The sequence below is a fragment of the Emys orbicularis genome, chromosome 2 (genome assembly GCF_028017835.1).
Source record: "Emys orbicularis isolate rEmyOrb1 chromosome 2, rEmyOrb1.hap1, whole genome shotgun sequence".
NCBI classification, from domain to species: Eukaryota; Metazoa; Chordata; order Testudines; family Emydidae; genus Emys; species Emys orbicularis.
In genome coordinates, this window is record NC_088684.1 from 202,779,078 (window position 1) to 202,795,520 (window position 16,443).

Sequence of the window (16,443 nt, forward strand, 5' to 3'; positions counted from 1 at the left end):
AGCATTCATAGGCTCCACTGCTTGACACATCACAAACAAGTGATTCTAAATTCTGTTTCACTTCCAATTTATGGCAATCTCTAATACAGAAATAGAATAGAGATCTTGAACAATTCTCAAATGGGAAGAGAAATAGCATTCTTCTCATAAAGCTGCAGCTGCTGTTACGAGCAAAGCAGTGAAATTTGTATGTTAAAATCAGGTCTGCCACAGAATGTCTCAGATTTTTTTTATTTTTAATTGTCTGATTTTTTTTTAGTGTCAGCAAATACAGTTTAACTTTGCTTTTTGAGTGAGCAGATGACCTTTACCTCTGAACCCTACAATATGTACTTCATAATAGCTGGTTGGACTACTTTGACAAATTATTAAATTGTCAGGATGCTGTTTGCAGCATAGTCCATTTTTAGAAACCAGATAGTCAGCTGTTTGGCATTGCGTTGTGTAGAAGAGGAGTACCAGACAAGAAAGGCAGATTGCTTTGTAAGCTGTAAAATGTCAGTCAGTAAATACTGAGAGGTCCAGTTTAAGTGAAGTAAGAGCAAATACTATAGCAATCTGTGTCCAGGCATTGGGTAATTTACCTTAAACAGGGTACAGGCTGAAGCATTCACCAAGCCAAAGTAATTTCTAGCTATGACTTACTCACAAGGATGTAGGATATTTTGAATGTACTTGATATATGTAGTGATAGTCAATAGATGAGTGCTCTAATAGTAGTGATGTCTTCTTCACTTAGTAAACAGATATTATAATATATGTAACTTGATGGGTTTTCCCCCCCAGTCAACACAATATGCATCTTCAGGCAGAGAGAGAGAGAGAGAGAATTAGAATTCACTTGTGTAGTATATGGAAGTAAATCATATTTCTAATCCATGTACGTGTGTATATAAAAATATTTAACAGCTGTACCTGAGATTCTAGACATAAAGTATCAAAATACATGAAGTGTAGAAAGATACACATGCATTTATACAAGATAATTAACTTCTTAGTATGAGAAGTTTGGATTTTCAGGTTAAATCATGCTGTTGGCAGTTTGTGTGCTGGTGATAAGTAGAATCCATCAGTTAAAGCAATTAAGATTTAATCCAGTAGAAATAGTCTCCCTGAATCCTCCTGGGTTTGAAGCTATGGAATTTATTCACAGTGATGTTGTTATTAGTTATAGTTTATTTGGGAGAAACGGCCCTCTGTTTATTGGCCACAGCCTCTGCTGACTTCTTTGAATCCACCCAGCTCATTGCCATTTATAACAGGAGTGTTTATTTTCACTATACATATATAACATTCACTAATTCTGGGTTCCTTGCTAAATATAAATCGTAATGTACGGTATTAGGTTGGGTTATTAATGTGTATTCGTACCTTGGGTTTGTCACTTACCCATTTTTTTTTTCAGTATCAAATAAGAGAGGTTATGCTGCTTCCCTACATCCACTGCAGTAGTGTCAAATATAATGTGCAAATGTTTGTAAAATAACTAACTACATAAGTTGAACATGTTATTTTTATGTGATAGAAACAAGTAATATCCTGCATTTTGCATGTATAAATTAGCTGTACAGAACAATTTGTTCCCTTTGAAACTTTTGGTTTTTGTGGAAAAAGAGTGTTTTTCATTTCATTGTTGTGAAAATAGTATTTGGTAGCTAGAAAAAATCAGTTTAAATTTCATCCCATTGACACTGCTGTTGCTGTAGTCTTTTTGGTATCTTTATTCAGATGATTGAGGATTCCTATACATAGTTTAAAGACTGGGATTACATGTAATTAGGATTAGTGCTAATTGCATGACAGGCTCCATTAGGTCAAAACACTAGTCTATTCTCTTTAGTGGCTGCACTCCACAGAAGAGTTCTGAGTTTTCTCTCCAAAAAGGCTGATGTATTAATAGTTCAAAATACACAGAATGGTGTTCAATAATCCAGTTGAATTACATTGACTCAGTTTTAACATCAAAAAGTCCTCTGCTTGATCCCATCGAACAAGCTACCAACGAATACATTTCAGCAGGCTTCTCCTACTGTTGCAACAGTTAGCAGCGCAGTGGTTGAACATAGGCATGTGGATGCTTATTCAACATTTAGAAAAATCCTGAGGAGTCTTTTATTAAAACACCATAAAACCATAAAGTGGTGAGAAACCAAGAAGACTCCAGTGTGGCAGAGCTTTGCACACCCCTTCTCTGTAATGGTGAGGAAAGTGGGGTCAAGTCCAGTATCCAGTGTGATGATGTCAGAGAAGGTTTAGCTTGCTTGTTTTATTGCAGCCATATTATATTGTGATACATTATACAAGCAGGAGATGTTGGGATATGCATCTTAAACACTGCTATACTGTAACAAAGAACTAGAGAGATCTATCAGTACAAAACAGAGAGAGGAATGAAGGATATTGTAGAGAATGCAAGGAAGTGATTTTGCTGTTGCTGATGCTGAAAAATAAATACTGAGAGTGCTAGCTGCCAGAAAGTGGATTTATGGGAAGTAAAGCCCTAAAATACCTTCCCCAACCAAAAAGAGAGAGGGTGGGGGAAACCCTGTCTTGGAAACTTTTTTTTTTCTCTCTACATACATAGCTCCCATTGAGTTTAAATTGTTTTTTGGTTTTGTGATAATGACAATTCAATATTATAGCTGTGTGGAAGATGAACTAAATAAATTAACCAACTGCTTTTAAGAGAAATATGCTCAATGGATTACAAATGCCTAAAATGCTTTGTAGAACATTCATGTTCAGTGAGTCTCAAGGTGGCTGTATTGTGAGGAAAAGAGAGAGAGATTTTATTAAATGTCAGTAAAATAGGGTGTATAGTTTTATTGCAGTTAAATTAGTATAACATCTTTGAGAGAAGAATATTGTTTTATTGAAGCCACTAGATTAGGAGTTCTTTCTGTTGGCACCAGTATTAGTTACTGTTGTACTGTACTTTTGGAAATGGAAGGATGACCTTGTGATTAGGACACTGGTTTGAGCTTTAGGAGACTGGGTTCAACTCCCTCCTCCGCTACAGACGCCCTATGTGACATGGAACAAGTCACTTCATCTCTGGCCCCAGTTCAGGAAAACACCATATGCATGTGCTTAACTCTAGGCACATGTGTAAGTGCTGTCCTGTATGGGGACGTTTTCCTGAGTAGGGTCTTTGTTTCTTCATCTGCAAAATGGGGATAGCAATTCTTCTTTTCTCCCAGTCTTTGTCTTTGTAGGCTCTGATCCTGCAAACACTTGTTTTACATTTCATGGGGGAACTATTAATGTGTGCAAAGGTAAGCACATGCGTAAGTGTTTGGGGCTTACGCCTATATATTATTCAGGGCAGGGGTTGTCTGTTGTGTTGGGCTGAGATTTCAAAACAGGCTTTCCATGGTGCAATATGTAGATGTTCCTTCCCCCTTCTCCCCCCACAAAAATATTCTTCACTGTAGGCAGGTGGGTTTAAATAGGTATTAAGAATCCATAAAGGACATTGCCTACCACAATATAATAATTCTAAATTGATGTGTATTGTGGGTCTAAATAATGTAACATTGCCTATTCTATATAATGCTTTAGGAAACAGTTGACATTCAAATAGCATTTAGTTGAACTTCAAATCTATCGTTAATACTTTTTCTACTAAATTTATATTATTGAGGAAAGTTTAGCACCATTTGAATGAACTAATGTAAGCAAAAATTTTCACATTTATTTTGGAAATCTTAAATTTCTCTAGAGTATTAAGTTTAAGGCCTAATTTTCAGAGGTGCTGGGCACCCACAGTTCCCTTGGAGGCTTGGAGTTGAGGGGTTCTCAGAACCTCTGGAAATCATTTGTTATTATGGCCATCAGTTCTTTGCTGTTGTTTTAATTTACAGTAACTCCCCACTTAATGTCCTCTCGCTTAACGTTGTTTCGATCTTACGTCCCTGCTCCATTACAGAACATGCTCCATTTAAAGTTGTGCAGTGCTTCGCTATAACGTCGTTTGGCTGCCTGCTTTGTCCACAGCTGGCAGCCCCCCATCAGCTTCTCTACGCCCCTCCCTCCCCCCAGTGCCTCCCGCCCGCCGGCAGACCCCACGGATCAGCGCCTTCCCCTTCCCTCCCCTGATTGCTGTGGGCAGGAGTCAGGGGAGGGAGCGGGGAGCCTGCGCACCGAGTCCTCGCTCCTCCCCCCTCCCTCCTGCCCCCTGAATGTCGCAAGCCAGCTGATTGCCATGGGCAGGAGGGAGGGGGGAGGAGCGAAGACGCAGCGCACCTTCCCCCATCCCTCCCCTGACTCCTGCCCGTGGCAATCAGCTGGCTTGCGGCGTTCAGGAGGCAGGGGAGGGAGGGGGAGCCTGCGCGCCATGTCCTTGCTCCTCCCTCCTGCCTCCTGAACGCGGCAATGATTGCTGCGTGCGGGAGAGAGGGGGGAGGAGCGAGGACGCGGCATGCGGAGTAAAGGGGGAGGAGGGGGGAAGAAGAGGCGGGTTAAGGGTTGGGGCTTGGGGGAAGGGGTGGTGTGGGCTGGCCGAGGGTTGAGCCCCCCACCCCTGGTGCTTGCAGAGTAGGGGAAGCTGCCACTGTTGCTGTGCAACGTGCTTCTCCTAGCCTACAGCACCTTCAGCCTCCTTGCCTGCCTCATTGTCTCCAGTTCCAGTGGGCTGTGCCTGTGTGGGGTAGGGCGGGGGCACCTCCCAACTATAGTACTGTAATGTATGGCAAAAAAAAAAATTCCCTGGAACCTAACCCCATTTACATTCATTCTTATGGGGAAATTGGATTCACTTAACATCATTTCACTTAAAGTCGCATTTTTCAGGAACATAAGTACAACGTTTAGTGAGGAGTTACTGTAATTCCTTGTTACAAACCTCATGTTTTTTTCCAGTGTGTTTGGCCAACAATAGGTAACATACAGGACCAAACAGTGGGGTATATGCGTTCTTAAACCCTGATTTGTGCATATTTTTGTAAATATATTCAGTGTGTTCTTATTCAGCAGCTTGTATTTGTAAAGATCATACATTCTGAAAGTGCCAGGAATTTATCCTGAATGAATAAACACTTGAAAACTTGTACCAAAAGTACACAAGTTTACTGTTGTTTGTTCATTATTCTCTAATCTTAAAAATTTGTCACTCACTGTGGGAGCCTTAACAAAACCACATATAATAGAGAGAAGGTTTAAAAGTGTTCTTCCAAGGGAACTCAATGAATAGTTATGAATAACAAATATATTTTCAATGATCACAATCTGTTCACAAAAAGAAAGGGGTTCAATTTGCAATCAATATTGTTCACTGTAAATGTAGCCACTTTTAATACTGGTGTGAATAATAAAGTCAACGCTTTTGTCTAGTTAAATAAATACCACACACTTGAAGTACTTTAACTTAAAAGAATTAAAACAAATGCTTGAAGTATAACTTTATTTTTTTCCCATCAAGCCTTTCTTTAATATTATGTAAATTAGCAAAAATCATTTCCAATTATATGTAGCCACCAATAGGAGCAATTTCTGAATTCCTTGTATTAAAGTTCTCTTGTCGTTATTTTTCAGTTCAGCTTAACTTTATATTAAAGCAACCAAGCCAAATGATTCATGCCACTTAAAGTTCTTTTGTTTGTGACTTGTTCATAGATTATATGAACAAAGAAACAATTATCCAAAGACATTGACAAGTGTCACTGCTATGTAGGCTCTGTTAGTGAAATTATCTCATTTTGATGGGGGAGAGATTGTAAAGCGTGTGTTAAGTTAGAAAGTGTTCTCTCTGCAGTGCATTTGACATGTAAAACTTGCTGATAAAACTTCCATTTTCTGCCTCCAATTAAACTTTTTCTGGAAATATCTGTCTTTTGGTGCCATCTTGTGGTCATGCAAAAGACATGCAATCTGTATAGCTATTACCTGAAGCCTTTTTTCTAATAAAAGTGTGTTTTTAAAACAAATCATTTAAGCATTTAGAGAAAAAATGTTCCATCTGTAGGCAGGGTTGTCTGTAATAGTTTCTTACATTTGAAATGTTTCCTTGGAATTTTAGTTTGTTGAGTTAGTCCTCAATACATGCACAAGTGGTTGCAGGGAATAACTTGACACATGAGTAGTCCTGTTATATGCACATGAGCTACTCATTGAAGTAGTTGAGTTACTCATGTGAATAAATGTTGGTAGGATTGGGGCCTTAAACTGTAAGCTGTCCAGGGCAGGGACTTTGGCTTTTTCATGTGTTGCTAATAAACTGATAGCACCCCAGAAATGTTAAAACCATATTAAATAAAAATGTACTGGGGGTACACTGGAATGGATAAACAGTTGGGCTGTCCTGGAAGCAATCTTCATTTAGTTGAGAATTATTTCTCTTTTGCTGTGAAGTACTTATCAGTTTCAGAAATTATTTTAAAATGTTGTATATGTTTATTAAATATAATAGAAACCTTTCTTATAGGCAGAAGGCAAGGTTCTTGTCCCATAGAGTTTGCAATCTAATCTGCATGGGTGGATCTGTATACCTATGTAGAGCCCCATTGAAATAAAGATGGTTCTGCATGGCTATAAGGATCAGATCATGGGATTGGAGCCTACATATCATTGCTTGATTGGTGCTAGTTATGCCGTACATGTAAAAAGCTATGTCTAATCTCCTATTACATGAAAGGAGCAATGGTCCCATGGTTAAATTGGTGGATTGGAGTCAGAAGATCTGGATTCTATTCTGTGTTTTCTGGCTTACCTGCAGACACTTGAGCAAATCACTTCACATCCCTCTGTGCCTTGATGTCCCCACCTTTATAATGGGTATAATTACACCTTCCTTTGCAAAGCCATTTAAGTGCCATATAAGAGCTGATTATTATTATTAAAGTAGATTTCATTCTGAAATAATAAATGTATTGCTTTGACATTGGAAACTAATTAAAATATTTGACCTTATTGCTTCTCTTTTTGTTTGTTTGGACAACACTTTTTTTTCTCTTCCAATTCAAACACAAAGATTAGAAATACTTTTACTAATCAAAAAAAGTTTCATTTTATATATAGCACTACTTCACTGAACTATGTTTTTGTTATACTCCTCCACAGTTGCTGTTATATGAGAAGACTTGGATGAACAGATGGAAGCCTTCTGTTTTACACGAAGGAGAAGGAAACATAAGAAATGTAAAATGGAGAGGACACTTAATTGCTTGGGCCAATAATATGGTAAGTATTTACTACTGTATCTGCCATCTCTGGTAAATATACATGGAAAGTTACCTGGTATTGTTGCATCAAGTTTGGCCGATACTTGAAGCATTTTAAAGGTCAGTTTGCCAGAATGCTCCTTTTATAAAATACTCTGATATATAACATTTGTCTCCATTATTCAGAATATTAATGCAGTCAAACATTGGGAAGAATGTATGTTTGAGGTGTGTAAATTTTCTCTCTCTCTCTTCAGTACACTCACTATTGCTGTATTCTTCTGAAGGACTGTAGAGACTTATACCTGTGCAAACCCCTATTAGAGATGCACCCTGCCCCTGTGGAAAGCAGGGTTGACACCAGTGCTGCTTGCATTGAGAAGCCGCCATACTGAATCACATTATTGTGAGCTCTACTTTAAACCGATCAATGGTGTGCACCTGTGTAACAACATCAGTGTAGTTCCATGGGTGCAATCTTTTTTTTTTTTTTAATTCCTAATTTGGATAGGCCTTTGGGAATCCCCCTTGGAAAATACTTAGCAGAAAATCGACTCTTTTTACTAAAAGTATAATTTCATAGATTAAGACCTAAAGGAACCACTGTAGACATCTAGTCTAATCTTCTGGATAACACAGACCATGGAATTTCACCTACATTTGCAGATCAAACTACAAGGTCAAGGCCTAAATTGAGTAAAATGCCAAAGCCCAATAGTGACGAGTAGCCAGTGTGGGTAGCATTTTCAAAAGCAGCTAAGTCTCATTTTCAAATGTGACTTAGGCACTTAGGAACCCAAGTCACTTATGAAAATGGGATTTTAGCCCTTTTGAATATGTTACCCTTTTTCTATTAGTTTCTTTTTGAAGCTGAAGTATTCAAGGATTTTTTTGCTCTGATCCATTTTTAGAATTAATTGATATATAATCAACAGGCATTGCCTGCCAAATCTGCTGCATGGATCTACTGGTAATATGCTTCTTCTGGACAACTCTACCGTTGGAGAATGCAGCTTCAATGGCTGCTTCATCTTCCTGCATGGCCACTGCTGATGGTCCATTCTTTTCAGAGCCATTCAATTAAAATATTTATTCTATGAGAATCTGCTGGGAGTAGATATGACAGTTGAAGAGAGGTGTCTCTAGAGAGTACCACATAGGAACATGGAATACTAATAACATGCTGAATGCCATCTGTCAGAGACAAAAAAGTCACAGCCAGGCTTTTGCTTATGTTGAAAGTGAAATGATGCTTGCCCTCCAGAAAATTAATATATTTGACTCTTGACCCTTTGTTTTTCTCTTAGCCTTTTTAATTTCCAATGTATTCCTTATCCAGTGCAGTTAGTGTTCCGTACTGTTGAGTCCACTTTATAGAATGCCTTTTGTGTCCTCATAACTGTCTGTGTGTTACCATTTAGCTATGTTGGTCTTATTCTCCCCTTGTGTTCTGTTTGACATGTTGTGTACAAATCTTTTGGACCTCTGATATTCTGAAATAGCCACTAGGTTGAATCTATAGTTGTAAGCCCTGATTCTGCCATCAGACATGTTTGTTGTTTGTTAAACGTTCCCCTCTGTGCCTGAGCCACAGACAGCATGAGCTAGTTACAGGGCTTACAGTTAAGCAACACAGGGGTTATCTACTGGGAACCTCCAGAGCTAAGAGCATGAGCCTTTTCAGTTTGAGCTAATAGACTAAGGGCTTGTCTACACAGTGCTTTAGTCTCCACCAGATGGGTGTAAATGTTAGTCTGCAATAGCATGTGGTGCGCTAACTGGTTCTCTTTCAAACAGTGCTATGTTAACACGTGCTAGGGAATTTTTAGTGCTCCTACAGCACGGCATAGCAAGATTTTGAAGGTGGGGCTGGTCTCAGAGATGCTGGAGCAGGGGATTGGCCGTCCTTTGTAGCATCAGCATCTTCTCTGCCTGCAGATAAAGCCAAAGAGATCTCATTGGGAGAGGTAATGCTGCTTAAAACAGCATTAACCTCTGTGGAGTCTCCTCCTTGGCTGTTAGCGAACAGTTATGGAGAGGCTTAACCAATAGCACCTTTTACCTGTATCTGGTCATGCTCTCCCCAAAAATATCCTGACAAATCTGCAAACCTCACTAGGCTCCTCCCTCTAGAGTGGGTAATTGCTAGCAAACTTAATAAAAGAAACACTGCAGCTTTCTACTGGGTATGTTCTATTTCTTTTGGTGGTGGTGGTGGTTTTTTTTTTTTTTAATTTTGAGTTTAGTTTGCTTTAAAAAACATTGTCTTCTACTTCAGTGGTGCTGATGCCTCGCTGATGCTCCTCTTTTTCGTCTCCTGACTCCATCTGCACATCCAGCCCCTGCCTTCTCTCTGTTCCTTCCCACAATTTCACAAGATCCTTCTGCTCTGGAGCTTCTTCTGTCTCAGATGTTGCTATCTGCCTGCTTTTTCTCTTCCTCATTATTGTGTCTCTATATCCTATCCTATCACTTATTAAATCGGTTAAAATATGTTTCCCTTGCTTGTACCTCTTTAATTTCTCTTCTCTTCTCCTGGGTTATATTGGTCTTAATATTGAACACTTACATATTTCTGCTATACATTCTTTTGACACAGCTGTAACTTATGCCATAGACTGAATATTCTGTCATGTAATGCCGAACACCACAAAATGTTTTGAGATGCCGTTTGTAGGAGAGATGGCATAGTAAGTAAGACTGGATTGTATTTAACTTCCAGGGTGTGAAGATACTTGACATGATCTCCAAGCAAAGAATTACCAATGTGCCTCGTGATGATATAAGCCTTCGCCCAGATATGTATCCCTGCAGCCTTTGCTGGAAAGATAATTTAACACTGATTATTGGCTGGGGAACTTCAGTAAAGGTATAATTACATGTCCTTGTAATAAATGCTTGCTGTTATCACAGACAGAGAAACAAAAGATTAGTTTTGAAAAGCAAAGACAATTGAAAAGAATGGAATTTGGTTTGACAACTGTGTGCAGAACTCCTGCTGCCATAGAAATATCATTGGGCTGACCCTCAGGAGGAGGAGTAATGACAGACACCCAGTGGCCAAACAGATTTCTCTGTACATACGGTGTGTATAATCCCCGGGGACATTTTTCTTTTCTGTGCCTTCAAGAGATTACCTCTTTTGAAAGCACCTAGAGAGTTGTCGAATTCATTTATTTTTATTAGCATAAGCAGAAACAGCTTGTCATGAGGTGGGTTTTTTGTGACTGCTGAAATGGACACACAGTTTCCTTCAGCCATGGAAATGGAAAGGAATATTTTTCTTTCAATCCTGTTTTACCAGGGAGCTGGCATTTTAAACACGCGCACTGGAGACATGTATGATTTGCTGAGACTCATACCTGATAAGTTTGTTACAAGAATGTTAGATGCTTTCTAATAACAGACTGCTACATTAGTGCTCAGTGTTGGAAATTTAAAAATGGCTGGTATGAGCAAATGGTATGGGGGAGGATATAGTGAGATGGGAAACATCATTTAAAAAAATGCTTTTTTGTGACATTAAAATCTTGGAAGAGTTTTCTATACTCTGAGGTTTAATTAAAAGTTTTGCATCTGTTTTTACATTTGCAAATTGTATCAGTTTCATAACATTCATACACTTAGACCAAGAGTGCTTTGTAAATCAGCTAAACAAATGTACAGGGCCTGGTTCTGCCATACTTACTCAGAGTGAGCAGTACTTTAGTTCCACTGAAAAGCTTGAGGGATCACTCAATGGAAGAAGGAGGTGACACAAAAACCGAGCCCATAGTTACTAATCTGTATGAACCACAGCAACCAGATTTTAAATTGAGTCATTTTTCCTTCCTCCTCCAACGTTTATTTGTGTGGCTATGGGTTACTGTAGCACTTTCCTGCAGTTCCATCAGTTTTTAATGGTCTCCTTCTAAATGATAATGGTAAATAGTAATTGCCCAGCTTACAACAATGCAAAGCCCAAGCTATGTTAAAGCTCTAATAATGCATATGTCTCTAAGTGCTTCAGAATGCAACATAGTTTGAGATGAATAGCACTGAATAAAATGTCTTTGTTTTCTAGATATGTTCGGTAAAGGAACGGCATGCCAGTGAAATGCGAGACCTGCCCAGCCGCTATGTAGAAATAAGTATGACCCCACAAACTGTGTCTCTTTTTAAAAATAACAGAAAAGGTTTTCACAGATAAATTTCAATATTATGTAATTTTGGCAGGCTTGTTTTCTCATTTCAGAATGAATAACTGCAGTAGCAGTTAGGTTCTCCGTGGCTCATTTGGAGGTAGCAATTTGAAATAACACAAAGGCCTCCTTGTTTTTAATCTGTGAAGTTTACTTAACTCTGACTTGGGAACGCTCAGAGTCCTGTAACCCCATGAGTCTGAAACTTTGTGTTGTGGCCCTCTTCTTAAAACAGAGATTGTTTGTGCCAGAGCTCCTAACTTCCCAATCCCACATCTTCTCAGGTAGCTGTGTGCTGCTTGATTACCTTGCTCACCACCTCCCCTCCATTTTCTGTCTCTTGGGTGTAGTGTTGTGCAGCCTCTACTTCTCCAATGTCCTCAGGTTGCTTTGTAGTTTGCTTCTGCCTCCCTGGTTTTTGCTACCCTTTCAGTTATGGTCATGGGTGTAACTTTGGTCGCCATTGAATATACATGGAAAAAAAACCTGACAAACAGATGCATGAAGCAGGGTACAAAGCAGGATGGAAGAAAAGATTGGGGGAGTGGTTGTTTTGTTTAATTAAAAAATAAAAAGCCCCCAGAGTCCCTGGAAGATATTCCTATTCTGGACTGTGACTAGCAGGAAGCGTAACCTCTTGAAAGAGTGAAAGCTGTCATCCCATTGTGACAAAAACAACTCTGTGGATATGTGGAAGCAGTGCATGGGACCACACTTTGAGAACCTCTGCTCTTACCTGGTTCTCTGTTATGAGGGCATGGGATTAGACAAAATTGGTTTCCAGACAAAATTGGTTTCCAGCCTGGCCCTGTTTGAAATCAATAGTAAAATTCCAATTGATTTCCATTGAGCAGGATTTCACTCTATTGTCTAACTTCAGGACACTGAACCAAGTGATTCCACAGGAAATAAATTTGTACTATTCATTTTGATAGTGATTTCAGGCAAATGTCATAATTTCATATATTACTGTATTTAGCGACTAGTACTGATTGGGCTAGGTCCATAAGAAAAATTCTGAAAATTAACCAGGATGATCCTCAGACTCCATCTGCACATGCAAGAAGTCTGTATACGTTGAGAGGACGGAATACCTGAAAATTAACTGACTTACAAGGATTACAAAATGTTTATTGAGCACTGTTCTATTTTCCCTACAGAATCATCTGAATGGAGAACTATATAATTTGAGAGAACCATAAATAGAGGGAGAAGTTTAACCTTATGTTCCACTCTCAGATCATCTGCATCTTTCAGTACCCAAAAGCTTTTTGGGTTTCCCCTTTAGAAAATAATAAAATGGGATAGTTTATATAATAAATGATCAAAAACAGCTTTTAGTTTTTCAGGAGTGACTCTAATATATACACAGGTAGTTGCCCTTACTTGACTCTGTCTTCTGGAACTTCATTTATAAAAAAAAGTTAAGCTCTTATCGAATTGCCTAGACACATGTCTGAAGGCTAGAGATTTTTGTGGAGGGAACGTCTTGATCTTACCTCTTTCAGCACAGTGTCTTCAGTGTATATTTGAGGATCAGTGTTTTATCTCACTTACCTGTTAAGAATCTGCTTGAGATTTTCCTTTCTGGTTTCAGGTCACAGCACTGAGACAGCTCTGCTGAATGCTCTGAACAGCACTCTTAAAATATGGGCATAAGGTTGGGGAGCATCATTTGTTCAAGTCTCAATAGAGATTACAATAGCTTTTGATAACTTTTAGAAGATCTTTCTAAAGAACCATGTATCATACAGTGGCATCAGTTTCAGTTTTATTGTAGTTTAAACTTTACTTTGAGGTATTAGATAATGAGATCTGATAATCTCAGTGGACAGCACAGCAACCAGTTTGGTTTTTGACAGAAAAATTAGTATGTCAAGTAAGATACTGTACTCTTACTGTATGTGCATTTAATGCACAGAACTTAAAGCAAATGAAATTCAGTGAGCAAGAAACTACCATCAGTGGTTGAATGACAAGTTTCGTCATAACATCCGGGCATCTTACTTTGTAAAAAAGTCAAACAAATAACCAAACACAATAACTGTTGTCATGTTGAGGCTTCCCCTGCCCCCCCCCCCCAACTTCACATGATGAATGAATCCCAGAGGTGGACTATGAAGCATCACACTTGGATCTTTGCTCTTTAAGATACTTATAGGACTGATAACAGTTCCTCCTTGAAGGTTAAGAGTGCTCAGATTTGCACCACTCTAGAGTCATGTTCCTAGTACATCAGAAGTTCATGTGTTTGTAACAGTACAGACTATATTGGCATCAAGAGAGTGTAAACATTTTACAGTGGCTTACGGCTTGTTGTATAGGAAACTGAACAACTCCTGCTCCTTAAATTTTACGTTGGAAAGCAAAGATGCCAAGTATTATAAAGCAAGTTCTCTCTCGTCATCTCATTCTGTGATGGTTTGTTTCCTGATGGTAGTACAGTCAGGAAATAAAGGTGGCATCTATCTTGCTTCTAAACCAGGCTGTCCCATACCATGAGAGAAAAATGATACTAAACTGTTCTAACTGTACTTCTCCTTTTAAAATATTGATGCCTTGTTTATGCCTAAGAGAAATCAAATCAAACATCTGGACAGATTTCAGATGTTAAGGCATATGTTACAGCAGTAACTTGGTATCTTTCAGTCTAGTAGCAATGATGTTGTAATAATTTTATCTTTTTTGTCTTTTATATGCTACAATTCACTGCTTGCATGGTTCTTAGATAAACTCCACAAATGTTGCTGCTTGGGTAACAGTTTGTTAGATGAGCTGATTGTATCAGTTCAGCTCTGTTAGCTACCACAGTGAAGTACCATATTGATTAGAAAGTATTGGTTTTGAATTACAAGCTTAACTTGGACTAAAGAACATTGTGATCTTTTAAAAGAGTTTTTGATCTTTGTGCTTACTCCGTCTGATTTCAGAGTTCTTGCTGTTTGTTATACTGTACTAAGCCATTCCTGTTGTAGTTTGCTTCTGCATTACTTTTTTTTATTAAAAAAAAACGTTAACACTCATTTAGATTTTTAGCATATACATAAAAACATAGATTGATCTGCATGCTAAGTCTGCAGTTCAGGAAAGAACTTAAGCACTAGTTTAATTCCTCTAAATATGCATAAAGTTGAGCATGTGCTTATGCACTGACCTGAATAGGGATCCTTTCCTCAGCGAAGACCTAAAAAGCAATATAAGATGCTTATTCTAAAGGGTAGGAAATAATTAATATTTTCCACTTACATAATGCCTTTCACCAAAGATCACACAACATATCACAAACATTAAGTAATCCTCTCGGAACCCACATGAGGTAGGTAAGGATTGTTCTTGTTATACAGAGGAGTAAACTGAGGCACAAAGGGATAAGCAACTTGTTCAGTGTCATTCAATGGTATTTGAGGGTAAAATGTAAGATGAAATCGTGTCTCCCTTAAAGTCAGTGGCAAAGCTCCTAAAGACTTCATGGTGGCCAGAATTTCACTCCAGGTGACTTATTCCAAGTCCAAATTCTAACCAATCTATAACACCTCCGGACACTCGTTCTTTCCAAGTAAGGTAGACTTCTAACTGGTGTAAAATTGCATGTTAGCGGATGTGCTCCCCAGCACACCTTTGTGTCCTGAGGAATGGTCACAGAACTACGGATCAATCCATACACGTTTCCTAGTGAAATTGCTACTGGTGAATTTCAGCCACTGGATAGTCAGATTTTGGATTTTAATTGAAGTGGACATCGTGACAACCAATTTGGGTTTTGGACGAAGATGCTGAATATTTCAGTTTGGCTCATAAAGAGAGATACTCTACTCTAGCGTTGTAAGAACTTTAAAAAAATATATCTTATTAGCGACCACACTGAGCAGAAAATTGTCACCAGTGGTTAAATGCCAACTTCTTTGTATATTTATTTATGTAAACATTTCATCAGAGTCCCCTGAACATCTTAAGCCATAAAAATAAATAAATAAAAAAACAAAACACCATAATAAACCCACATTGACTAATACTGCTATTACCCCTTTTAGCCTCACATGATGACAAAAAAGGCTATATTAATAATTAGCAAAATCCCTGATGAAATAAGTGAGGCTAATACTGTGAGCTGAAGGCTGCCATATTCCTCCCCTGTTGGTTGCTGAAGTTGCCCATATTTTTCCATTCAATGGACTTTTGTGAAGGAAAGCTCACCTTTGAGACCATCAATATTTTTAGCTGTTAAAATTCTGTTAATCTGTCGGCAAAAGATGACAAGGATTCAATGTGATTTCCTTGAGGACTATAGGTAGAGCCCTACCAAATTCATGGTGATGGGATTTTAAAAAAGCCATAAATTGCATTATTTTAGCTATTTAAATCTGAAATTTCACATTCTTGTAATTGTAGGAGTTTGGGGGGGGGGTCGCAAGGTTATTGTAGGTGAGGTGCAGTACTGCTACCCGTACTTCAGAGCTGGGCAGCTGTAGAGCAGCAGTTGCTGGCCGGGAGCCCAGCTCTGAAGGCAGAACTGCCACCAGCAGCAGCGCAGAAGTAACAATGGCACGGTATGGTATTGCCACCCTTACTTCTACACTGCTGCCTGCAGAGCTGGGCCCTCAGTCAGCAGCCGCCAGTCTCCAGCCACCCAGCTCTGAAGGCAGCAGCGCAAAAGTAAGGGTGGTGTGGTATGATATTGCCACCCTTCTGCATTACTGCTGGCGGGTTGCTGCCTTCAGAGCTGGGTGCCCGGCTAACAGCTGCTGCTCTCCAGCCACAGAAACCACCTTTTGAGACCACCTTCTCTCCCATCCTACCCATGTGGTGGTTGTGAGCCATGGAACCAGTTTGTAACCCTCCTTGAGGTTGTGAGCTCCGGGTGGAAAACCCATCTTGTGTATCCTGTGCAAAATCTTATAGTGATGCAAAGTCCGGGGTACACACAGGAGCTGACATTTGGTATCAGTTATATCCTATAAAGTGCTCCTCCTTTAGAAACTCAAGTAAAATAATGTTTTATTAGAATGTCATTTGAATGCATTCTCAGTCAGTAGATAGTCACTTTATTGCTCACATAGGACATGATGTAATTTCAGGAGAAGAATTACAGTGAACTGTAGAGGCAC

The 16,443-nt window shown here is 39.0% G+C and overlaps 1 protein-coding gene across 1 annotated transcript in view; it reads left to right on the plus strand.

Annotated features, from left to right (window-relative positions):
- The window catches only part of VPS41 (VPS41 subunit of HOPS complex), a 159,435-nt gene that overhangs the window by 79,878 nt on the left and 63,114 nt on the right, over positions 1-16,443 (plus strand). The window contains exons 8-10 of the mRNA XM_065398728.1: positions 7,057-7,176; positions 9,880-10,026; positions 11,221-11,287. Coding sequence (XP_065254800.1) covers positions 7,057-7,176; positions 9,880-10,026; positions 11,221-11,287 — 334 coding nt within the window. The remainder of the gene's footprint in view (positions 1-7,056; positions 7,177-9,879; positions 10,027-11,220; positions 11,288-16,443) is intronic.